The sequence below is a fragment of the Microtus pennsylvanicus genome, chromosome 10 (genome assembly GCF_037038515.1).
Source record: "Microtus pennsylvanicus isolate mMicPen1 chromosome 10, mMicPen1.hap1, whole genome shotgun sequence".
Taxonomy (NCBI): Eukaryota; Metazoa; Chordata; class Mammalia; order Rodentia; family Cricetidae; genus Microtus; species Microtus pennsylvanicus.
This window is the reverse complement of record NC_134588.1, coordinates 91619957-91646880: the sequence shown is the minus strand read 5'-3', so window position 1 is coordinate 91646880 and position 26924 is coordinate 91619957. Positions and strand designations below refer to the sequence as shown.

Here is a 26924-nt window from a genome sequence, read left to right as displayed (position 1 = left end):
TCAGTCTTATTCTGAGATTCCTGGAAGCAGGACCACCATTTTGGACTGAGGCAGAGGTAAGAGCCAGCGGCTGTCTGTTTTACTTTTTTGACCTTCGGGTTGACCCCGAATTTCTCTCTCTGAGTTTTTATTAATTGTGCCTCAGTTGGTGCCCCAGGTGGGACAGAAACTCATCTGTACTCTTCCAAACCATGTCACACAATCTTTAAGATCTGGGATCACATCAGTGTTCTTTGGCAGTTTCTGTTACAGGGATTATTTTATCTTCTTTAGAATTATTCTTATTTCCTCTGATTCCAAGAGATTTTATGATGAAGGGAATGCCATAGAGTGGTTCTATTTCTTATTCTAAGTAACAGAATCTCATCCTTGGTCATTTCATTAAATTTCTCTGCATTTCCATAGTCAGACAAAACTTCTCACCTAAAATAATCTTACCTTCTTGACTTCTGAAGTCAGAGTTGGGCGTGCCTCCCCTCTGCTTACCTAGGGTCCCGTACTTCCTCTGGCATCAAAGTGACTGCACATTGCAGTTATGGTCTTTGGGTGAACATTATCAACATCTACCTCTGCTTTCCAGTGAATCCCAGTAGACAATGCATTGAACTCCTCATGATGACCCGCTTACATATTTCATAGCAAGGTTTTGTCAAGCAACCGCATATACAACAGTGGCCCCATAAGATTACAATAGGGCTAAAAAAATTACTATCACCCCCATAAATAGTAGCTTGCTGCATTACTAACACATTTGCAGGGATCTTGGTGCAACCAAACCTACCACATTGTCATTCCTATAAAACATATACATATGCAGCATGCAATAGGTAGTAATAAGTTTGATGCTAACTAACATATTTATGTGCTATAATTTTTTCATTGTTTTAATGTTTATTGCCTTACATTTGCTAAACACTTGCCGTCAACAGTCAAGCAGTATGCAGAGCACAGAGACAGACACATCTAGTTTGTGCTGTGTTTCAGAGTGCATTGTTTTCCTCTTGTGTTTGATCTACTCTATTAATTTGTTAAGTAAGTATGGACTGAGGAACAATAAGCTAATGCATATATCTTATACATACACATACTAAAGACATATAGTTACCTATACCATTTAAGCTTGTGAAAGCATATTTTAAGATGGTTGACCAATGGTGAAATTGCCTGATTATGCATTTTTAGAAATTATCCTCATTGTTAAGTACCACATGACTATTTTACTTTCTGTGCTCAATGTAGCTCCTTTGCTGAGGTTCAAATTCAGAACCTCACACCACAGGCAGCGTCCTACCTTTGAACAGTATCTTCACTTGTAGAGCTACTGACCCCTAGTGGGTAGAGCCCAGGAATGCTATTAAATGAGCAGAGCAATCCATCCTGACAAGCTCTAACCCATAGTAGGTCCATAATGAGTGAATTGAGAACAAGTAGGGTCCTCCAGTGAAATGACTTCCTGCAGTTATCCATGCTTAGACCCTGTCACTAACCCATATTAGGCCTTCTCATCTGCTAAGGGAGGGGGCAGCTCCCTCTAACTTGTAGGTGTTTTGAGCTAAGGTGAACTTAGTTACTCTTTTGGCGAGTACATGACTAAGTCCACATCCTTCACATGCAGAGGAGAGACAGTGGTGGAGCCACCGGGGTGGGGGTAGATGATTTTGTCACACTACCCTCATGTGGACAATGTGTAGAACTTGTTTTGAGAATTGATTTTTCTTTCTTTTCCTTTCTTTGCATCTAGAGAGACTTGGGAATAGTGAAAGTGTGTATGATGGCCTTCTTGGTGTCAACTAGACCACACTTGGAGCTAAAACCTCCAGATGGAGGGCATACCTGTGAGGGAATTTTTGCTTGATTTTAAGTAGGAAAATCTACTTCTAATCTGGATCTTTCAGTCAGAAACACACACACACACACACACACACACACACACACACACACACACACACCTTTAATCCACATCTTTCAAACTAGGAAAAGGCATGCCTTTAATCCAGATCTTGAGGAAGGAAGACACACCTTTAATCTGGGCCACACTCTCTGCGAGAAACCACTAAGGACATGACAGAAGGAAACTTTTGCTCTTTGCCTGCATGCTTTCACCTTGATAGCTTTCAGGTCACAGCCAACCATTGTTGGATTAGCTGGAGCACAGCCTGTAAATCATTCTAATAAATCCCATATAAATATATGTGATCTTAGATATGTATTTGTACATTTTACATAATATAAATGGCAAGCAATATTTATAGTATATAAATATGGTGTTTATAATTACATATACATATTGACATAAATATTTGTGTATTTATACAGTTTATGTATAAACACAAATTTATATGCAATATATCATGTTATATAAATATTTATATATAATATTTATGTTATATGTTAGTATTATATATGTTTATTAATTCTCTCTAGAGAATGTTACTCTAGAGAACCATGACTAATACAGATTTTGGTACTAGACATGGTTCTAGAACAGCAGAAGTATAAGGATGAATCTTTTAAGTATCTAGAATAGGCTTTTCAATTCACCAACATCTACAGCTCCCGAAGCCTCTCCAGTCCCTCTCTTGGGAGCTCAGAGAGTACTGAACCCTCATGGTGTGAACTATACCACAAATTCATGAGATAAATGCACTTGTCATCCTGATTTCACCAACTGTGAGTGACAATGGATTTGGTGAACCTGTATATGGAGCTCTTGACAGTTTGGGGGAAAATAAAGAAAGAGATGATACTGATCGGTTGCTCTTAGCGTCTCTAGATAAATCAACAAAAGAAAGGGATGAACTCTGTGATAAAATTATCAGTTTCTAGCGTCTCAGAATCCAGTGAAAGACAACAATGAGCTTAGTGATAAAAATCGTTCAGCTCCAGATGCACATGAACATTCTAAAGCAGTGTTTCTTAACCTTCCTAATGATGAGATCCTTAAATACAGTTCCTCATATTGTAGCGACCCCCAGCTGTGAAATTATTTTTATTACTACTTCCTAACTGTAAATTTTCTATTGCTATGACCTGCAATGTACATATCTGTGCTTTTCCATGATCTTGGGGGTCTTGCCCCACAGGTTGAGAACCACTGATCTAAAGGTTCCTAAGGGTCCTCTGGAAGAGAATATTCTCTCCAGCAGTCACAGAGCTCAAGTTGCAGAAAGTCAAACCAAAGCCCTTATTATGAGTTTGGCTGAATGGTAGTGAAAATTCAAGTCCCAACCTGGGAGCATTTCAGTGACTAAAGTAAGCATACGAATTGGTACAGGATGAGATCCTGTAACTTGGGACAGGGATGTGTGGGAGGATCCTACTGAAGCTGAGAACTCAGCGTCTTCAGGTTCTCAAGGGTTTATCTCACCTGAGGAAGTAGTGTATCATCACTCCCACTCCTTGAAATGTTGCCCTTTTCACCTTTGACTGCAGAACTCAACCCCTCGTTATCTACTAAACCAGCTGTAACTTTCTCCAGAAGGAAATTCCAGGAAGACAACACTGATGTCTTCATCAGTACCTTTGGTTGCCTTTAGATCTCCATTCAGACTTAAGGCACAGCAGGCTCCTAGAAGGGACGTAAAAAGTGGAGTCATGAGGAGGTACAGTAGGCTACCGAAGAGTTTAATGAGTTTGCTAATTCATTCAAGTGGAAGTCTGGGGAAATGGGTGGGAATGCAATTTTAAGGGTGTGGGGTAATGATGGAGGGAATGTGAAACTAGATCAGTCTGAGTTTATTGATGCAGGACCTCTGAGTGGGGTTTCTGGGTTTAGCATGGAAACTCCCACAGTTTAAAAAAAGGTGTCAAAATGTTTTTGAATGGTTGACTGAAGCATTTGTCAAAAGACAGTCTACTGAAGAGGAATCTGCAATGCCTGATATCCCTCAGCTTGGTGTTGATGAAGGGATTTGAAAGCTCAGGGGGAATGGCAATGCTAGAGAAGATGCACTATGTAAAATCTAGTCCTCCTCAGTGGGAAGGTCCAGAAGATATGACCTTTAGTAATCCTATAAGATAGCAAAACGGTGAGAGGCGCGCCAGTGCAGTTGAAGAGTTTTGTTGTGGCTCTTTCTCTTGTGCCAGACCTTAGGCTTGGAGATGCTGCTGCTCAGCTGGATGAATTTTAGTTGAGTGCTGGGGTAGCAGGAGTCAGGTGGCAGCACTGAAATGACAAGGGCAAGGTGATTGTAGTTATCATAAAAGGTAACCTAGACAAAGTCATGTTTATAATGGCCTAACCAGTAATGGTCAGCACAGGCAAAGTGAATTTATGGTGTCATGACTCATCCGGTCCTTTAGAACCAGCTAATCAATCATGGTGTTTCCAAGCATGGAACAGATAAGAAGTCTACTGAACTTTTGTTTAATCTACATAAGTGGAAAATTTCTGCAACAAATGAAAGAAAGGCTACATTGCATTATGGCAAAAGAGAATCTTGTCCCATGAATCAATTCCCAGACTTGAGTCAATTTGCAGATCCAGAACCCCTTGAATGAAGGACAGCTAGGTTCTCCTGAGGAAGGGACCTTAGTAAACACCTAAAAGTTTTACACTTATCCTTTCTGCTATCCTTCCCCAGAGGAACCTGCAGCCTTTTTACAAGGGTAACTGTACAGCGGGGTAAAGAAAACAATCAGACTTTCTGAGGTCTGTAGAAAGGAGCTGCGGGCTGAGTTCCTGCCACGTGGCTCCCGGCTGCCTGGCTAGCTTATGCCCTGAAATAACAACACATAAATTGTATTCTTTTAAACACTGCCTGGCCCATTAGTTCTAGCCTCTTAATGGCTAATTCTCACATCTTGCCTAACCCATATTTAGTAATCTGTGTAGCACTAGTCTTACCGGGAAAGATTCAGCATGTCTGACCTGGTGGCTTGCTTCATCATGTCTGCCCTGGAGAGGAAAGGCATGGTGTCTGCCTCACTTCCTCCTAGCATTGTGTTCTGTCTACTCTGCCTATCTAATTTTCTGTCCTATCAAGGGCCAAGGCAGTTTCTTTATTAGCCAATGAAACAACAGATAGAGACCCATCTACATCATTTCCCCGTTTTCTGTTTAAACAAAAAAAGAAAGGCTTTAACTTTACCATAGCAAAATTACATAAAATAAAAGTTATCAAGCAAAAACTATATCAGAGGTCTATTGGATATTGGTTCTGAATTGATCCTGATTCCAGGAGACCCCAAGAAACATTGTGGTCCTCCATTAAAGTAGGGGCTTATCAAGGTCAGGTGAATAACGAAGTTTTGGCTGAAGTTTGACTTCTGGTAGGTCCAGTGTGCCCTCAGACTTATCCTGTTGCTTATTTCCCCAGTACCAGAATGTACAATTGGAATAGATATACTTAGAAGTTGGCAGAGTTCCCTGGTTGGTTTCCTGACATGTGGAGTGAGGCCTATTACAGTTGGAAAGGCTAAATAGAAGCCTGATGAGTGGGCTCTGCCAAGGAAAATAGTGAATCAAAAACAGTATGGCATCCCTGGAGGAACTAAAAAAAAATCAGTCTTGAAATATGCATGGGTGGTGGTTACCACCACATCTCCCTTTAACTCTCCTGGACCAGTATGGAAGATGGATGGATCTTGGAGAGTGGCAGTTGACTATTGAAAACTCAATCAGGTAGTGACTCTGAGAAGCGGCTCTACCAGATGTGATGACCTGTTGGAGAAGGCCACTTCTTGGTTCTTGGCTGCCCAGTTAGCTTAGACCCAAAATAATCATCCAGAAACTGTATCAATTAAATCACTGCTTGGCCCATTAGCTCTAGCTTCTTATTGGCTAACTCTTATATTAATTTAACCCAATTCTATTAATCTGTATATCACCATGTGGCTGTGGCTTACCAGGTAAAGTTCCCAGCATCTCTCTCTGGTGGCTCCATGGCTTCTCTCTGACTCTGCCTTCCTCCTCCCATGCTATAAGCCAAGCCAGTTTCTTTATTCATTAACCAATAAAAGCAACACATAGACAGAAGGACCTCCCAGACCAAAGTCCTTACTTGAACAGATTAACACATCTGGTATGTGGTATACAGCTATTGATCTAGAAAATGCCCTTTTCTCAGTTTCTGTCCATGGGGACCACCAGAAGTAATTTGCTTTCAGTTGGCAAGGCCAGCAGTGTATCTTTACTGTTTTGTCTCAGGGATATATTAACTCTCCATCCCTGTGTCATAATTTAGGGATCTCAATCATCTGTCTCTCCTGCAAAATGTCACACTGGTGCACTATACTGATGACATTATACAGATTGGACTAAGTGAGCAGGATGTAGCTATCACTTTGACTTCAATGGTAACCAATATGCAAATCAGAGGGTGAGAAAAGAATCCCACCAAAACTCAAGGGTCTTTTACCTCAGTGAAATTCTTTGGAGCCCCATGGTGTGGGGATATGCACGGATACTCCTTCTGAAGAGAAGGACAAGTTATTGCACCATCAAGAAAGAATCACAGCATTTAGTGGACCTATTTGGAGTCTGGAGGTAGCATATTCCTCACTAGGGTGTGTTACTTCAGCCCGTATGCCAAGAGACTCAATAAGCTGCTAGCTTTGTGTGGGGTCTGGAATGGGAGAAGGCTCTTCAACAGATCCAAGCTGCTGTGCAGGCTGCTCTACCACTTGGAACATATGATCCAGAAGACCCAATGGTACTTGAGGTGTCAGTGGCAGACAAGGATGCTGTTTGAAGACTTTAGCAGGCCTCTACAGATGACTCACAGAAGAGACCTTAGGATTTTGGAACAAGGTTCTACCATCATCTGCAGACAACTACTCTCCATTTGAAAGACAGCTGTTGGCCTGTTAATGGGTCTTAGAAGAAACTGAATATTTGGTAACGGGACACTAAGATATTATGTATCTTGAGCTGCCCATCATGAGCTGGGTGTTATGTGACCTACTGTGATGGCTACTCTTGGTTGTCAACTTGACTATATCTGGAATAAATTACAATCTAGGAACGGACAACACACGTGTCCATTTTCTGCTTCTTTTGAAGTGGGTGAATCCGCTTCTAGTCTAGAACTTTGGTGTAGGAAGATACACACCTTTAATTCAAATTGTGGGTCGGGAAGACAAACCTTTAATATGGACCATGTCTTCTGCTCGAAGTCTATATAAGGACATAGAAGGAAGATTTTGTTCTTTGCCTGCTTACCCTCATCTTGCTAGCACAACCACTCCTTCACTAAGATTGGAACCTACTTCTTTGGGATTCCAGCATATACAGAAGACACATCTAGCCTCGTGGAGCTGACAACAACTAGATTCTTGAACTTTCTGTTCATAGCTAGTCATTGTTGATTAGCTGGACTACAGCCTGCAAGTCATTCTAATACCCCCTCCCACAATCTATATATGTAGATTTCTCTATATCTATCTATCTATCTATCTATCTATCTATCTATCTATCTATCTATCCATCCATCTATCATCTATCTATCTAATCTATATATGCACCTATAACCTCATGAGGTGCTCTCTATGATCGGTTGACTGAGGAAGAGAAGACTAAGGCCTAGTTTATTAATGGTTCATATGTTATGCAGGCACCACCCAGAAGTGGACAGCTGAAGCATTACAAATGCTTTCTGGGACAACTCTGAAAGACACGGGTGAAGGAAAATCTTCACAGTGGGTGGAACTTTGGGCAGTACACATGGTACTACATTTTGTTTGGAAGAAAAAATGGCCAGATGTGAAACTGCTCAATTGATGTGGGATTCCCCTCTGTATGCTGTGAATATGTTTTATTATCATTGGTTAATAAAGAATCTGTTTTGGCTTGTGGCAGGGCAGACTAGAGATAGGCAGAAAAGCTAAACTGAATGCTGAGAGAAAGAAGGCAGAGCCAGAGAGATACCATGTAGCTATTAAAGGAGACAGATGCTTAGGTATTTTACTGGCAAACCACAAGCCTTGTGGTAAATTACAAGATAATAGCAATGGGTTAATTTGAGATGTAAGAGTTAGTTAATAAGAAGCTTAAGCTAATTGGCTGAGCAGTGCTTTAATTAATATAGTTTCTGTGTGATTATTTTGGGTCTGGTCATCTGGGAAACGAACAGGCAGCCTACACTCAGTGACTAATGAGCTATAGCCAATGGACTGACTGCACAGTCAGAGACTTAGAGCATGGTTAGAAAACTGGTGAGAAAGACATCTGGGGAAGAAGCATGTGGATCCGTCCTAATGTTTGAAAGATGTGATGATACATTTGTCCCATGTAAACGCTCATCAAAAAATAACTCCAGGGGCTGGAGAGATGGCTCAGAGGGTAAGAGCACTGGCTGCTCTTCCAGAGGTCCTGAGTTCAATTCCCAGCAACCACATGGTGGCTCACAGCCATCTGTAATGTAATGAGACCTGTTGCCTTCCTTGCCAGTATTACATTGTATGATAAATAAATAAATAAATAAAAAGATGTAAAAAAAAAACTGCTTCAAAGGTGGAATTTGACAAGCATCTCTTAAAAAAAAAAAATACTCCAGTTGAGGAGGAGCTCAAAAATCAAGCAGATAGGATGACTCTTTCTGTGGGGAGTGAGTCTCTTTCCCCAGCCATTCCTACTGTTGCCCAGTGGGCCAATGAACAGGGACCACGGTGGCAGAGATGAGGTTATTCATGGGCATAGCAAACAGATGAAATGGCCTTTTGGAGAAACAGCTACAATGTCAATTAGGTGGCAGAAACCTGGAGAGTTGGTGCAGGGTTCTCCAGAAGGAGGTATATGCTTGGAATCAGCATCCAGTGTATGGCGTGTTTTCTCCCATAGCCAGGATCCATGGCTCCAGAGATCACAGGGTGGAAAAGGGAATAATGCCACTCATTATCACTCCTACTGACCCACTAGGAAAATTTTTGCTTTCTGTTCCTGTGACCTTAAGTTCTGCTTGCCTAAAAATTTCCAGAGAGGAGCGCTTCTGCCAAGAGCCACAACAAGCATTCCATGGAAACAGAAGTTCAGACTTCCGCCTGGCTACTTAGGGCTTCTAATGCCCTTAAATCAGTAGGCTAAGAAAGAAATAACAGTATCAGAAGGGGTGATTGATCCAGATTACCATGGGGAAACTGGAATGCTTCTTCACACCAGAGGTAAGAAAGATTATGTCTGGAGTATAGGAGATCCTTTAGGGTGTCTCCTGGTGCTACTGTGTCCTGTGATTAAAATCAGTAGGGAACTACAACAGCCTAATCCAGGCACGATAACAAAGGGCACATACCCATCAGAAATGAAGGAAGGGTCAGTCCTCCAGGAAAAGAGTCAAGGCCTGCTGAGGTTCCTCCCAAGGGTGGAAAAAATACAGAATGGGTAGTAGAGGAAGGTAGTCATAAGTACCTGCTATGGCCTGGCCACTTGCAGAAATGAGGATTATGGTTAACATGAGTGTTTCTGTTGGATTTTGTTAAGTATGTATTTGTACAGATATTTGTGTTTTCTTTTCTGAATTTCTTTATCATGTGATGTAACATCATTTAAGAAAATAAAGTGGTTATATTTAAGTTTGAGATACTAAAATAATGTCCCTCAAGGGACTAAACCCTCAGATGGAGGATGCACCTGTGAGGGATTTTTTGCTTAATTTGAAGTAGGAAAAAATCTACTTTTTTTGAGACAAGGTTTCTTTGTACACAAGGCCACAGCCCTGGCTGTCATAGAACTAGCTCTGTAGACCAGCGTGGACTAGAACTGAGACATCCGTCTGCCTCTGCCTCCTGGTGCTGGGATTAAAGGCATGCACTGCCTGGCTGGAAAAATCCATTCTAATCTAGATTTTAGGAAGATACACACACACACACACACACACACACACACACACACACACACACACACACCCTTTAATCCAGATCTTTCAAACTTGGAAAGGACATACCTTTAATCCAGTTCTTGAGGAGGGAGGACATACCTTCAATCAGGGTCACTCCTTCTGCTGAATACCTACAAAGGACATGGCAGGAGGAAGCTTTTGCGCTTTCCTGCTTGCCCTTACTTTACTCTGCATTTATTCCTTCATTGGCATTAGAGCCTACTTCTTCTGGATTCCAGCATCTGCTGGAGACCAGTTGTGACATCCAGTCTTGTGGACTGAGCAATTACTGGATTCTTAGTCTTCCCGTCCAAAGCAATCCATTGTTGGATTAGCTGGACCACAGCCTGTAAGCTGTAAGTCATTATAATAAATTCCCTAATCTATCTATCTATCTATCTATCTATCTATCTATCTATCTATCTATCTATCTATCTATCTATCTATCTAGAGTCAGTGTATAAATTCTGTTATGCTAGAGAACCCTGACCAATACCGTGTGTTTGGTTTATTAGAAGCTGAGTAAAAGTCCAGGGTCAGTGGTTCTCAACTGGATATTTTGCCTACTTGGCAAAATCTAGTAATATCTGGGCCCACTAATTGTTTTCATTGCTGGAATTCAAATTCAGGGCCTCTTACTCTAGTCAGTACCCTACCTTTGGATAGTATCTTCCCTCATGGGGGGAGAGAGGATGTGCTATGGCACTTAGTGGGTAGAGCACAAGGATGATGTTAAAGGAACAGAACACTCCATTGTGACAGAAATTTGTCCAGTCCCAAATGTCAGTTGAGAAATTTGGCTCCAGTTTTCTCTACAAGGGGAATTTAGGTGGAGGTGGGGAATTTAGAGAAGGGGATTACTCTGGCGGTGACAAAAATCAAATGCCTTTTAGACACAACTCTGTCCTCTGTAAGGAGAATGGATGCGGGGTTTTAGCAGCAGGAGAGGCCCTGGGCTCACTCTTGTACACTCTCTTGGGGAAGCAAAAGTCTCGCAACTCATTTTACCAAAGCAGCTGCCTTAGTGTTCACAGACAAGGCTACGGAGACACGGACTGTGAAACATATCCAGCCACACTGCCATACTAAGAAACGTGAGACCGAAGTGAGTCTCTCCCAGTGGACTAACTATATTTTATTAATTTTCCCGAGGTAGAACTATAAACACATACTTGTAATCCTAGCAATTGGAAGGCTGAATTAGGGGACTGGGAGTTGAAAACTGACATGGGATGCATAGAAAGACTTTTTCTTTAAAGTAGAAGAACCATACATTTTAGGGGGTGTATGAGCACCCAGTGTCTTCCCAGCCAACATGTGTACCCTGTAATCACCACACACAGGCTGTATGACTCCAAAAGAAGCCAAGGACTCCACCCAGGCCTCCAAGCCTTAGCCTCTTAAAACCGAGAATGGGTCTGTTCCTCCTGACTTCTTCAGAATTCAGATGTGCTCGGTCAAAAGAAAACAGTGTTGGAAGAGCAAGATGGGGGAATTCTGTCTCTGTAGTCTCTGCTTTAATGCTGTCAGCCTGAGGGAAAGGTGAGCTTGACTCACTCGGGGCCGTTCGGGGAAGACTGAAGCACACAAGTACAGTACTGGAAAAGGCTCTCTTCTTTCTACCCTGCAAACCAGGCGTGGGAGAAGGGGGGGTGGGATGGCCAAGCACTGTTGGATGGGTAGTCAGAAAGGTTGCCTCTAAGACATAACCCCATCCTCAGTGAGGTCTGGAATCTACAGATTCAAGAAAGTTTGGGAATAGACTCTCCTTCGTTTCTGCATCTCCATCAGGTAAAACTCAAGCATAGGAAAAACCCAAGTGTTAGAAACTGGTTTTCTGGAGCTGTCTGGATTGCAGTAAATTAATGAGAGCTTGTATATATCCCCATTCTAAGTAGCTCTATGGTTTTCAGAATCGACAGGTAGTCTTTCAGACATGATATAGTTGATGTACACATTGACTCACAAGCAGCTGTGGTTGTCTGTATAAGAAGTGCAGAAGGTCAAACCAGTCAAAATTCCATCACAGAGAGAGGGATCTCCCAAAGTTTCATGAGTTACTGAGAGTTGATGGCTCCTGAGGGAGGAATTACTTTTCTTTAGAGCGTGTGGGCCCAATGGATGGATTCTCATATGGTAAGCATTGACTGGATTCAGTAAGAAAAAAGAGGGAATTGAATCAGAAAGAAAATGGATTGGTGGGTTCCTAGGGGAATTGTCGGAAGGTAGTTTGGATGGATACAATCAAAATATGTTGCACATATATGATATTTTCAAAGAATTAATGAAATTCTTTGGTCTAAGCTTCTACAAGGGTATGTAGTGAATATTTTTTGGTCTGTCTGGCACCTAAGCCTTGCTTCTGTCTTGGTAACTTTCTAATTCATGAAAAGGTAGAGTTTGCCAGCCACTACAAAAGTAGAAGCTTCCGGATAGCAAATTCGTAACCTCCTTTGGAGGTGTAAGATGAGGACATGTGAGCTAGGGTTGCCCATTCTGAAGCATCAAATTATGAATTCTAAGCTAGCAATGAAAAGATGAAGGAGGGAGCCGTCATTTTGGTGGTGGACAATGCAGGAATAATGACTGCTACGATCATGTTACTAGTGTAACAGAAGCAAAAGGCAGCGGTCTGAGTCCAGTGTTGTAGACAAAGATTACGATACAGTGGTGCCCAGTATAGCCTTGCAATCCCTAGAGGAGCTTTGCAATTTTAGTTATGACCCTAACCACAGTCTAGTCTTCTTTTATCCTTTTTACTTTCAAAGGAGGCGTGATGGCTATTCTTGGGTGTCAACTTGACCACAGCTGGATTGAATTACAATCCAGACATGGAGGGCACACCTGTGAGAGATTATTTTTGCTTGGGCGAATCCACTTCCGGTCCGAACCTTTGAGGCAGGAAGACACACACCTCTGAGGCAGATCTGAAGTGGGAAGACACGCCTTTGAACCAGATCTTGAGGTGGGAAGGCACAACTTTAATCTGGGTCACACCTTTTGCTGGAAGCCCGCATAAGAGCATGGCAGAAGGAAGCTTTTGCTCTTTGCCTGTTTATCCTCTTCTTGTTAGCAAGCCCATTCCTTCACTGGCATCATAGCCTACTTCTGTAGGATTCCAACTCTACTGAAGTCCAGCTGAGACATCTAATTTTGCAAACTGAGCAACTGCTGTTCACAGCCAGCTCTTGCTGGATTAGCTGGATCACAGCCTGTAAGTCATTCTAATAAAACTCCCTTCTATGGAAATGGATTCCTTCTGTAAGTTCTGTTACTCTAGAGAACCCTAACTCATAAAGGTTTTTTCAGAATTTCCTAGTAGTTATTTAAACCAACTGGAATATTTTCAACAGGTTTCCTTTTTGCAAAAAAATCTAAAGTTAGCTTTTGTTGATGAGCAATCTCTCTATAGAAATTAGTACCACAAAGGAGGATACCTGAAACAACAAGATTTACACTGTAAATTGTCTAAATGCAGGGCAATGGGACATCAGAGTTTCGAGCTGGGCAGTTGGTGTTCATTGTTACACAATGATATAATTGGCTTTTTTATGCATGAGTAGGTGTGTGTATTGTGTTGTGTGTGGTGTATGTGTGTGTGTGTGTGTGTATGCATGCGAGTATGTAAGTGGTTATGCTTGAAAACATCACAGGAGGATGCCAGTGTCTTCCTCTGTCACCCTCAGGGGACTTGATAGGCTGGGCCAGCTGACCAGAAAGGTCTTAGGACCTGTCTTTCTCTGAAACATGCACACCCAGCCACGCCTATCTTCTTACACAGGAGCTAGGAGTTTGAACCCAGATCCTATACCAGAATCCACTGATCCCTCCCCACCTCCACAACAGTTATTTCTTAAAGTATTTGCCAAAGTTGTGTAAGGACAAAAGGTTGAAAATGGCCTCTCTGAGGGCAGACAACATGAGGATGGGACTTTACATAGAGAGACTCTTTCTGCACACACCTTTTATCTAAGTCATTGAACATCCAATCAATTGAAACTGTTTAATCAAAATAATTTAATTTTCTATCCGAAGATAAATTCAGTACAAAGAGGTATGCAGTAAATAGGAAGTGCCTGGTAGACCCGCAGTTCCTCAGTAGGCCTGGGTGGTAAAATGGGTTCAGAACCAACTGAGGGCGAATCTTGAGGATCCAGGGTTTTTTTCCCTCAAGGAAGTAAACAGAGAGCTTCGATTCAAAAGTCCTTTAAAGAAGTGAAAAACCTCCCTGGGGCAAGTTCCTCTAAGTATCCCAGGTTACTTTATAACAGTGTTCCCAAACACTTGCTACTTCGATTGAAACAGAATGCTGCTCGCTGAGGACGACACTTTATAGAACCTTGGGTGGTTTCCATTCTTTCACTCAAAACTTTAGACTCTGCAGTCGTCTTCAGCCTATTGACTTACAGCTAGCTTCAGTTTTGCAAATAAAATACTGGTTCGTTTATAGAATGACCTCCAGTCACAAAGAATTCATCCTTCACACGTCACTTCATTCCCTCCTCATCCGGAGAGTGAGAGGGAAACTGAGGCACAGAGCCTTGATCAGGTCTTGAGGTGAACAGGATCTGCTTGCAGAATAAAACACAGACAGCCAAAACAAAAACATCTCCAGACTTTGGGCCTTGTGCTCAGCCATCTGAGGCAGGTGTTCCACATCTTGGCTTTTTGTCTCAGGGTTTTGTTTACCAGCACAGCATAGCGTGAGATTCTGAACTCATACCGTCTATTTGATCCGCTACAGCGAAGGTGGAACGCTATTCCAAGGGGTCTCTGCTCCGTGTCTGTGTCAGCGGCACAGCAGGCTGCCGGCTTGGGAAACCTCACTTCCTTGCTTACTTCACAGGTGTGCCTGTGCAAATCGATCACCGGGGAATTGATTGAAGAAGGGGACAGATGTGCAGTGTCTGTCACAGAGAACTCGGGACCGAGGGCCAAGTTCAGCGTGGATTTTGATTTTTCTATGTTCCTTCAAAAAGTCCTTTCCCTGGGTGTCTGGGGGTCAGCTCTCTGGTAACGTCACACTGGCATAAACCGTGGTGGGGTTTGATTCCTGCGAGCAAAGAAGACATTCATGAGAGAAGGAATGGAGGGACGAAGTTCACAGGCAGCAGAACAGCCTTCCCTGAAAAGAAGAGGCTCAGAGTTCCTGTAGTACATATAGCGTGATGCTTCGAGTCTGTCAGAGTCTGGACATGGCTAGGCCAGCACTCAGGTCTCCCAGTGCCTGCCTGCAAATGGGGCTCCATCTCCCTTCCAAGCATAAGTGTGCCATTGGGGAGATGAGAGATTTGAAGACTGGCCTTGCCTTTCGATCCCCCCTCTTCCCTCTTCTCTATCCCCTCTCCTCCTTAGGAAGAAACTCCCTTAGATCAGGACATTTGCCAGGTCATGCTATGTCTTCCCCACGTGACAGGCTGAATCTTCCAAAATTGTAAGATCAAATGTATCTCCCTTCAAGTTGTTCTCTTAGGTACTTTGGTCACAGCAATGTAAAATAGGTAACAGACCTCCCATAGGGTAAAGAGAGTCAGAGGAAGAAAAAGACAAGCGAACTCACACCATGGTGGTTTAGGAAACAGTAAAGAGGGATACCAAAGGAGATCAGAGCAACACACATCCTCTTTCAAGGACACAGTGGGTGGGCTTCCTCCAGCTGGGCCTCACTGCTTCCTGACAGTATGATTGTGTTATGAGCACATCATGGATCAGGAGCTTGTCAATCAGGTAAGAACCCTCACCTTTTGTGACCCTGGGAATACCCTCACAGACACACCCACAGGTGTGCTTTATCAGTTTCTTAGGCCCCTCTTACTCCCATCAAGCTGACAACCAAAATAACCATCCCTGAATTCTTCAAGAATTCTTTTCTCCCTCTCCATCTTCCTTTTCTCCCACTTACTGTCAGTCCTGGAGTACAGTTTGGGGAAGCCAAAAGAGGTTTTAGAGGGGCTAGTGAGATCCAAATGGGGATGAGAGAAGTGGTACCTGTTTGCTGTTTTCAAAACAAGTATGTCAGGTATTTGTTGTCCTTTGACAACTCTCAGAGAAACACTAATCAGTACACAGTGGCTCACAGCCTATGAGCCCAGATGAAGGATTTTGTATGAGTCCTACCAAACCAAGACCAGCTATTCCTTTCTGCATGTGGCATCTGGACCACTCTCACCAATATGATTCACTTCATCTCTCCCCTAAAATAAATACACAACAACAAAAACCTTCTTCCCTTTCTTCTCAGCCTCTCACCAGACATTCAGTGGGGGTGGGGGGAGCAGAGATGCCTCACCTGAACAGGCTCTGGGACAGGCTCTGTGGCAGCCACATAAATGGTGGTGCAGGGACTCTGACCCATCAGGGAATCATCAAATTTCTTTTCTGGAGGCTACAAGAGAAGCAAAGGAGACAGATTAGTTGAGCAGAAAGCTGGGCCCCATCCAATGGCTCAAATTAAAAAAACTCCTTCTTTGCTCGTTCTAACTTCCTCCCTGGTGAGAATTCTCCCAAACTTCCCTGGAGTTCACTTTGCTTGTCATTCCCAGAGTGACATCTTGGGGCTTCCAACCTCTCAAGGCAACTTCATCCCTTGTTAGTGCTTTAGAAAAGATATCTTCATCTCAATTGCTGTTCATTTCTTAGATGCCATAGTATGTAGAGAGATTTAAATTTAATGACAAATGTTTGATTAGGGATGAGGGGGTGAGGGGCAGATGGAAGAAGGTTTTTAATCAGCTTTTGTTCACGGGTGCACTCTTTGCTTCTCTTCCTGGTTGGGAGAATTTTAGTGTGACTAGACCTAAATGTAGGGATGAGGGATGGTGTCAATAACTTATATGCTCTGCATTCAATTAGGGAATTTCACAAAGAAGTCTGTACTCAAAATAACCCCGAGATGTCTTGGGACAATGGTATTGAATTTCCCTTTAAGATTTTTATCTAAGTAGAAAGAATTATTTTAAACACAATTTTAACAACACAGCATGTTTTTGTTTCTCATGTCTTCTGTTGGGGGTCCTGATTTTCACATCTCCAGGGATACCACATTGGAGCAGTATCAGATGTATAACTTAATTTTGCTATTTTTTTGAGAATGGGAGCCCTCAAAATGACAGTGTAAAGCAGAAACCACATAATAAGCCCTGGAGAGGTTCCTATCAGTTAACCAACAATTGTTTAATTCCCCGTTATAATGTTCTGTTGTTAATTTTTTGAGACAGGGTCTCACTGTGTAGCCTTGGCTGTACTGGAACTCCCTATGTAGACCAAGATTTTGCCTCAAACTCAGAGATCCACCTGCCTCTGCCTTCTAAGTGCTGGGATTAAAGGTGTGAGCTATGACATCTGGATGCTATTATGCTTTATTTAAAGATATTTTATAGCTATTATGATGAAAACAAAAGAAATGCTGATTTTGGATAATATCTGTTATTATCTTTGTAATGATATAATAGTATGATAAATAAAAATGAAGGAAATTGTAAGGATGTAGGTCAGTCTGTACATATTGATATATAAACAAAAACGTCTTACATATTTAAGATACATATAAATTAAAAACCAATAAAAATAGAATATAAATCAAGAGGCAAGATTATAGTGTAGTTAAAATACTGTACTGGAGTACAAAGAATAAAAGGAACACATGTAAGTCAGGGATGTGCTGGGTGGTAGCGGGCACACTTTTAATCCCAGATTTTGGGAGACAGAGGCAGATGAAATCTCTGTGAGTTCAAGGCCAGCCTGGTCTACACAACTAGTTTTAGGACAGCCAAGGCTAGAAACCCCATTTCAAAAAACAAAACGAAACAAAACTATAGCCCCCCCCCAAAAAAACCCAAAATAGACAAAGAAGTCAGGGTGTAGATTATAATTTCTAGGATGGCCACTAAAAATAGAGGAAATAGTCGTTTAAATATTAATGCAATGTAGAATAAAGTTTAATGATAAAAATATAATTGAAAATTCCTCCATCAAAGAAACTCCAATCTCAGAGACTCTCACCAATAAGTTCTGCTAAATATATAAGGGGAGAAATACGATCAATCCCACCCAAACATTTCCAGAGAGTCACAGGAAGAAAATGCATCTGTTGGTGAGCTGAATTGTGGCCACCAAAAGATACGTGCCACCAGTGTCAGGATGTCATTGTGTGGTGTACAGCCTCGGCAGAGATGTGGATAAGATAGGCAAGGTCAGAACTTCAAGGCGAGGTCACTGAGTCACAGTGGCCCACATTCAGGGCAGGATGTCCTAAGAGATGGAAAGAAGGCAGAGCACAGACAGGAAAGTTACCTAGAGATAGAGGCAGAAATTGTGGTACTACATTGGAGCACCGGACAGAAACCCCAAGGTCCAAATCAGGAGCAGAAGGAGAGAGAGCACGAGCAAGGAACTCAGGACCGCGAGGGGTGCACCCACACACTGAGACAATGGGGATGTTCTATCGGGAACTCACCAAGGCCAGCTGGCCTGGACCTGAAAAAGCCTGGGATAAAACCGGACTCGCTGAACATAGCGGACAATGAGGAATACTGAGAACTCAAGAACAATAGCAATGGGTTTTTGATCCTACTGCACGTACTGGCTTTGTGGGAGCCTAGGCAGTTTGGATGCTCACCTTACTAGACCTGGAAGGAGGTGGGTGGTCCTTGGACTTCCCACAGGGCAGGGAACCCTGATTGCTCTTTGGGCTGATGAGGAAGGGGGACTTGATTGGGGGAGGGGGAGGGAAATGGGAGGTGGTGGCGGGGAAGAGACAGAAATCTTTAATAAATAAATAAATTAAAAAATAAAAAAAATAAAAAAAAAGAAATTGTGGTACTACCACAAACCAAAGAGTGCTAAAGTTTGGAGCCATCAGGTCATACTGAGATAAAGGCTTGTCTCAAGAGCTTTCAGAGGGTTTGGGGGTCTTGCTAATATGCCACTTTCCTTTTGGATTTAGGTGGTCTCCAGAACTGAAGTAAGCTGAATTCTGGTCGTTTAAACCAAGGCGTTGGTTATGATTTGCTATGACAGTCTGACTGAAAGATTGCAAGCCTCATCCATTTGTACGGTTGACATAAGCATGATATCAAAGCCTCACAGAGTTATTATGAGGAAGGAAGATGACAGACCAGTTTCACCCAGAAACGAAGTGCATGAGTGCGTGTGCATGCGTGCGTGCATGTGTGTGTGTGTGTGTGTGTGTGTGTGTGTGGCAGGGGTGGGAGGGGGAGCGTTTAACAAAATGTTAGAGAAACAAAATCCAGCAGAGTTTTAAAGGACCAAACTAAATTTGTTCTACTCCAGGACTGTAAAGTAGATTTGACTCCCACAAAGGCAGATAAACGAGGGAAAGCCAGCCAGAAGGTTATCTCAACAGATGCCTGAAGAGTGTTGATAAAATAGGATGTCAGCTTGAGAAAGCTGGGGGTGTGTGTGTGTGGGGAGGATGGGGGTGTGTGGGGCGGGGGCGGACTGGTAGCCTAGTACTCCTAGTAGCCTGACAGAGATCAGGCCTTAGTTTCAGTTCACTAAAATGGGACAGCGCTAAACAGACAATCCTCAGGAAAACCACAACTTAGGAGCAACCCGTCAGCAGGTGCCCCACAACCTTCTGCTAGCTTAGCAGACGCCCCATGGCCCTGTCTGCCGGCTCAGCAACCCCCAAAGTCCCTTTGCTGGCTCAGCAGATGCCCCTTCCAGTCTCCTGATAACTAAAGATAGCTTTCCCTACCCCGCAGCTAGGAGGACTCTCACCAATCAGCCCTCAGACTAATCATTCCTCCACCAATCAGCTCTCAGACTCTCTCTCTCTCTCTCTCTCTCTCTCTCTCTCTCTCTCTCTCTCTCTCTCTCTCTCTGTTTTTCAAAACAGAGTTTCTCTGTAGCTTTGGAGCCTGTCCTGGAACTAGCTCTTCTAGACCAGGCTGGCCTTGAACTCATAGAGATCTGCTTGTCTCTGCCTCCCAAGTGCTGGGATTAAAGGCCACGTGCGCCACCATCGCCCAGCTAATAAAGCACTCTTGTTATTGCAAATGTGGCTGTTGGTCTTCTTTGGGGGGCTTCTCTTGGACCTTAACAAAACTGTGATAAATTGTCTAGTGAACCAGGACTAGAAGATGATAGTGCCCCACCCCTCTCTTCCAGTGTTGGAATTGAAGCCAGGTCTTGGTGCATGCTAGCAAGTACTTTATCACTGAGTTATACCTCTAGCTCCAGATAATATTCTTTCTATTTTTTTTTCATTTAATTTTTGAGACAGGCAGGTAGCCCGTGTTGGTTTGAAACTTTTTACGTAGACCAGGCTAGCCTTGAATTTGCCATCCTCTTGCCTCTGCCTCCCGAGTGCTAGGATTACAGGCATGGACTTCCATGCCTAGCCTGACAAAATTTTTCAAAATTTAGCTAATGTGTGTTGGGGGTTGCTAGCTGACCGTGTGCAGTTTCATGTACATGAGAGCAAGTGCCTGCAGAGGCCAGCAGAGGGTACCACATGCCCTGGAGCTGGGATTGCTGGTGGGTGTAAACTGTCAGACTGAGACTTGAACCCAAGTCCTTTACAAAAACAGTGTACACTCCTAATCCCTGAGTAATCTCTAGGCCCCAACGATATGTTTCTTATGGTAAAAAGCTCACTAGGAATACTCCAGCAAAATGTATGCTCAATGATGGTGTAGGGAAGTCTTCCCTTTCCCAATCTGGAACTCTGCGGGAATGTCAGCATTACTGCTTCTGTTCATCATCGTGTGCAAACAGGACGTTGTCAGTGAAGTAGGACAACGGAAAGCAGGTGGAGCTATGCGGTCTAGAAACAAAATGGAGAACTCACTCTTTGGAGATGCTACAGCGGGGTAGGAAAACCCAGCAAAGCTGTCTGCAAACAAATGCAGGAACGTGCGGATCAGTTCAGCGGTGTTTCAAATACAAGGTCAGTATAAGAAGAGGATATGTTAACAGTAAACAACTAGAAACTAAAAGTTTTGAAAAAGGTAATGTTGACAATATTCCAAGGTATGAAGCTCCAATCAGTCAGAATGGAATATATATATTCTTATTTGTAAAACTATGAAACGTCATTTTGAGAAACTAAATAAGACAGAATGGCTAGAGAAAGAGTCAAAACAATAAAGATCTTCACTCTCCTCATTGGCCTATTTGGTGCTAATTAACATTCTAGCAAGATTTGGTGAAAAGGGGTTTAACAAACCAATTGTGAAATATGTATCAGAGCACAAGAATTGGCCAAGAACTCTTGAAGAAAAAGAACAAGTGTGAAGATTCGCTTTTATCAGACATCACAATTTATATCCCTAATTAAGAGAGGTTAGTCAATGGACAATGGAGCAGAATACAGAGCATCAAACAGAACCATGCATACACGCACCCTCAAATTATAACCAGTAGGACAGGGCAGTCAGGGAACAGTCTTTGCCACAATAACCAGTAAATATGTGCCAAAAATGACACTTGGCTTCTCTTAAACCAAACTCAAAAATATTTCCCAAGTATAGAATAATGTGAAAGAGGATGCCGGAAGAGTATTTTTATTACCTAGGACTGAGAAAAATTTCTCAAATAGGTTAGAAGTGATAACCGTAAAGGAAGAGGTTACCAAATTGCTCTAGCCTGACATTAAGAAGTGTTCTATTTCGGTAGGGCTTACTGAGAAATTACAAAGGCAAGCCACACATGATATGGATCTAACCTCTAAAGGACTCACCTCTAAAACGGCTTTTTGGTTTATACTAACTTGTTTTAAAAAGGGCCTAAAACGCAAAGGTAAATGGGTATGAGATTTGAAAGTTGGGCGATTTTAATATGGCAATAAACATATGAAAAGTTATTACTTATCAGAAAACCAAAGCCTTAATAAAACCCCCTACTGGTATGGATAAATTAAAAAAATAAAAAAATGGTAACAAATTTTGGCCAGCACATACAACTTTTAAAACTTATTTATTGGAGAAGTAAATTGGCACCTACTTTAAAGAACAATTTGGTCCTAACCAGTCAATTGGAGAATCCATATGCCCTATCATTTGGCAAATCTACTTCTAAGTATGTGCAGCAACAATATGTAGACATATTCACCAGAAGACAGTCACACAAATTTCATTACTGTAACTTTCATAATGACCTCAAATTGGAAATAACCAGATGCTCATTAATAGTCATCTGATAAATATATTCCCAAGCATCACATACACACATTGCTAAACTCATGAGAATGTATGCAACCTGAGTTCAAAGTCACGCATGAATTCTAACCAGATGCGAGAATAAATGCTGACAGATTTTATTTTTATGAGGTTCCCGAAAAGAAATATATAATTCTTATTTCTAGAAGCCAGGATAGTGGTTATCTTTGGGGAGGAGATGGGAAGCTGTGGTACAGAGATTTTTCTGGAAGAACTGGCCGTGTTCTGTTGCTTCCTGAGTGGTATTTTACAGTGGAAGACTCAAACTGAAAGATGTAATTTCTTCTCAAGTCGGTCAATAGGTTTAATGTAACCCTAACTCTTTCCGTTTTCTAATACTTGAGAAACTGATTCTGAAAGACACACGCAGCCTCCGCAAAGCAAACATTTAGGTGAGAGGGTACCATTGGGGTTCTCATTTCTTTAAATGGAAGTTTGTCCTTAATAGGCATCTATGGTGATTGTGGTGGTTTGAAATAAAATGGCCCCCATAGGGAGTGGCACTATGAGGAAGTGTGGCCTTGTTGGATTAGGTGTGGCCTTGTTGGATTAGGTGTGGCCTTGTTGGAAGAAGTATGTCACTGTGGGTTTGGGCTTTGAGCTCTCATACATGCTCAAGCCATGCCCAGTGAGACAGTTCACTTCCTGTTGCCTGCCCATCAAGATGTAGAACCCTTCTCCTGCACCATGTCTGCCTGCATGTCACCCACTATGATGTTAATAGATTGAACCTCTGAACTATAAGTTAGCCCCAGAGAAATGTTTTCCTTTATAAGAGTTGCTGAGTCATGGTGTCTCTTCACAGCAATAGAAACCCTAACTACATATTACAACGATGTAATAAACCCACCAGACCATCACAGGGAGCAGAAAGAGATCTGCCCAGGACTGTCTTCCTGGTCCTCAGGAATGAATTTATTGTATTAGTATGCAATTATCTTTACTCTCATAATATTTGTCCAAGAATATGTGCCCCCCCCCACTGTCCTAAATGGACAAATTATGGGCTAAAAAAAATCCTCTCGAATTAACTGTGACTGGGCAATAGCAGCATCTACTGAGGATCCTGTAGACTCCCTATCCCTTACTGCTAACATGTCTGTTCCCCGACTCCATCGTGTCTCTTATTTTTCCATCACTCCTTCTAGTTCAGTGGTCACTCTACCTCAGTTTTGTTTTTCTCTCCTCTCCCTTCAATATGTCCCCTTTCGTTTGAACCCCACACTGACTGGAATTCTCAAGATCCTCCCTTTCTCAGCAACTGTACTGCGCACATGCCTTCATTTGAATCGGGCCAGCATGCCACAACAGCTTTCTCACACCTCCCCGTTTCCTAAGATTGTACCATTCAAGAAGGAAGTCTGAGGAGATGCAGGGTAGACTCTTAGAATGCCAGCGCTGGACAAGCAACCACTGTCGTGTGTTTACAACTTCATCTCATATGAAGAAGCAGGCCACCAGACTGCCCAGTGTTTCCCATTATTTCAAACAACAGGAGTTCCAGGGACACAGGTTCAACAACTTTTAGGGGAGTTCTTATTCTTGACTTCTGCTTCCCTAATTTCATCTACTCTAGAACCCCTATGGAGCCATGGTCTTGTGCAAGGTGGCCCAATCAGGAATCCCGTAGGAAATATGACAGACATGCCCCCAAGAAGAGCACAGAACTTACCCCTGATTTCTGCACTTGTGCATAAATAGTAAGGCCTTTTTCTTCCACTGGCGGCTGGCAGCGGCTTCTTTTACCTGCAAAGAAACACAGCAGTTACCTTCCTCAAGTCCTCAGCATGAGGCCCCTCACCCAGTCCTGTCTGGTTTTTACTCTCCACTCTCTCTGCCTTTCCTGTCACAGGAGCCCGGCATCTACTCATTTGTTGATAGCACTGGATCGGTTACTCTATCTGTCTAGACCTGTGTTCCTAATGTCAAATGGAATTTGAGATGCCTGTCTCACAGGACTAAATTAAATGAGAATTTAAATTTCTCATTTAAATGGGAATTAAATGAGAAAATACCTGAAAAGTATTTATACCAGTTATACTAGCAGGCAGCAAATGTCCAATATGTGCTGTGCCCCTCACCCTTGGGTGCTATTTGACCGCTGTACAATTCAGCTACTTTAATCTCTATGTCTGTGTGTATCTGCTCTCCTAGTGGGGTTCTAGGTCTTCCAAGGCCACAGCGGGCTATTTATAGCCTGTCTCTTATTCTCCAGCTGGTAACATGTTGCTTCGCTCACAGCTTTCTCATCCCCCTATTTCTGGAGGGCTTGCTAGTGTGTGGGGTGGGGGTAGAGGTGGGCGATTCACTTGGAAGTGTCTGGAAAACAGGCCAATAGTGTCATTTCTTTGTTCCCCATCTAGAAAACCAGCCCAGAGCCGGGGGTCTCTGTCAATTAGTGAGTTGTGAAACATTTTAATTTTTAGATGACATTTAAATTTTCCTTTTTAAATTGTACAGAAACTCCTAACATTATAAAAATTCAAGTTGGCTAGAAATTCTCCCTCATTAACCAACCCCATTGTATTCCCAGAGGCTCTTCGGGATGCTGCAGTGGCCCCTCTTCACTTTTCTTAACACTGAACCATTTCCTTTGCAGGTGCCATGCATGGGTGAGGATGTGAAAAGGAAGGCACTGACCTATCCTCCCTCCCTCCTCTTCTCCTTTTTTATTTTTTTTCCATTTCACAAACAGATTGTCAAGAGCCAGCTCAACTTGACTCCACGTCAGCCAAGTCTTTGGATGTATTGAAAAAGACCTGAGCCCTAGATCTTAGCCTTAGGACTAGTGCCAGCATTGCTGTGTGGCATTGAACAGATAAGTCACTTCAATGGGGCTCTTTACATACTGTAGTTGTAAAACCAGAGCATAGACCATTATTGGCTTTTTTAGCTCTCACACAAAGCAATAAATTGTCTTATGTGATCGTAACCTCAAGTACTTTAAACCTGCTGTAAGTACTGTTTCTAGAGCCTCCTTAAGACTTAAACATTGACCCACTCACATCAAGAGATATGTCTGTCTACAAATGCATGTATATACATGTTTATCATTCAGAAAAACCACTGTGTGTTTTCTGAACATTAGTTTGCCAATCTCCACAGCAATACCACAAAGGGTTTAGTATCCTCACTTTGCAGATGGTGGCCAGTTTGCTTGGTTACACAGTCCACTGGTGCTAAAGTCTGCCTTTGGGTGCTGTCTAAGGCCAAAGCCCCATGTGCTCATTTGCTTATTTGGAGATGGGGTCTCACTATGCTGCTCTGGGCTGATCTAGAAACCACAGGCTGGAGTGATCCTCCTGCCTCAGACTCACAAGCAGCTGTTACTACAGACTTGTCTCATTGTACACTGCCCAGAGCCTACACTTGTAACTAGTGTATTCTCCTGGAGACAAACTTGCCAGAACCACGTTAAAATTCTTCAGAGTCAGGCGGCATTCTTGAGAAGACACTGTTACACATTGCCAGCAGAATCTCTTGAGCAATGTTTAGTGGAAGGCATAACAACTAACTTCAGATTTTGGCGTAGATTTGTATAGCACTGAGTTACAAGGCATAACTGATGTGGGATGTGTGTTGAGGGAGGGGGAAGTGGGCTTCAGTGGGAAGGGAAGTGCTGCTCCCTGAGTGCTTAGCTTTGTGTTGAGCAGAATGTAGGGAGGAAGGTGTGTGGAAGGAAGGATAGCATCCCTTCACTAGCCAGGTTAACGTGGGACACTTGCCTGCTTTCTTAGCCTCTGAATCTTGCTGTTTTTTTTTTTTAAATAATGAAAACTAGTGGATCCACTCCCAGACCCTTTGCTCTCAACAGAAGCTTTATCTGAATCACACACCCCTCCCCCACTGTCTCGGAGAACTCTTCGATGGAGGAAATGAGGCAGAGGTAGGCCTCTGTGCTGTGCTCGACACCTTCTTATATAAGCAAAACCGACCTCAGTGTGCTGAGGTAAGGGCTTTTTCTAAGAAGACCGTGTGTGGATCACACTGACCTGCTTGAGCACGACACGAGCCCTCAGCTTGGTGAGGAGACCAACGTAGTGTTCTGTGCTCCCCCAGGGAAGGCCAGCCAGGGCATCTGAGTCAGGATGCTCTGATCCAGATGGGCAAGTGGGAGTCAATATGGCTGAGGGGGCACATGGCCCTGAGATAGCGAATCATAGAACAATTTGGAAGAAAGAATCACAGCCTTACTGCTTTTAGTCTACTCTGGGACCTGTTTCACAGATCCAAGACTTCTCTGAATTCTCTTCTCTAGCAAATATCAATTAAGCATGCTTCCTGTTTCTATTCCTTTAACCTTCCCTACAAGCCAAACCTCACTGCTGCGTTTAAATTATCTGCACCGTGTCTTCTATATTAGACGCTTGTGGCTCTGTCCTCTTCTGATTCCCTTAACCTGGCAGTGGGGCTCAACAAAGAACGGACTGAACTGAGCAGGGATGGGTTGATTCAGTCTTTTTCCCAGGGGGTCCCAGACAGAAAGCTGTAGTGAGAATGAGTCTGTGCTCGTATTAAGATCTATTCTGCTTACCACTGGGAGCCCAGCAAGAACCCCTTCTTGCCAGACCTACCTTGTTTTTTCCGCAGTGTGACTGCTATGGAGACTGGAATGATGAGGAATAGAATGAACCCTAACGATGCAACAGTGGGTGTTGTTATCCATGAGCTTGCGTCTGAAAGAAAAGCCAAAGGAAATATGAAATACACCATGGGTTTAAAAATACCTGACCCACAAGTGAGAAGACTGAGCTTCATGCCCCGTTTCCGTACCTCCCTCCCCAGGGAGAGACATTTGTTTACGTGGTATTAGAGACCAGCCTGCGACCACTAAGATTTCCATGTCCACCTTCTTACCCCCACTTCACTCACTATCCCTAAATTCACATTTCTGATTTCATAAAGATGCTTCTAAGTAAAATGCTTTATT

The 26924-nt window shown here is 42.8% G+C and overlaps 1 protein-coding gene across 1 annotated transcript in view; it reads right to left on the bottom strand.

Annotated features, from left to right (window-relative positions):
• Positions 1-13861: 13861 nt before the first annotated feature.
• Slamf1 (signaling lymphocytic activation molecule family member 1) overlaps positions 13862-26924 on the bottom strand; it is a 34391-nt gene continuing 21328 nt past the window's right edge. Inside the window, exons 4-7 of the mRNA XM_075989141.1 lie at positions 26569-26670; positions 23667-23740; positions 16102-16197; positions 13862-14865 (exon numbers count right to left, since the gene is read on the bottom strand). Coding sequence (XP_075845256.1) covers positions 14815-14865; positions 16102-16197; positions 23667-23740; positions 26569-26670 — 323 coding nt within the window. The 3' untranslated portion in view covers positions 13862-14814. The remainder of the gene's footprint in view (positions 14866-16101; positions 16198-23666; positions 23741-26568; positions 26671-26924) is intronic.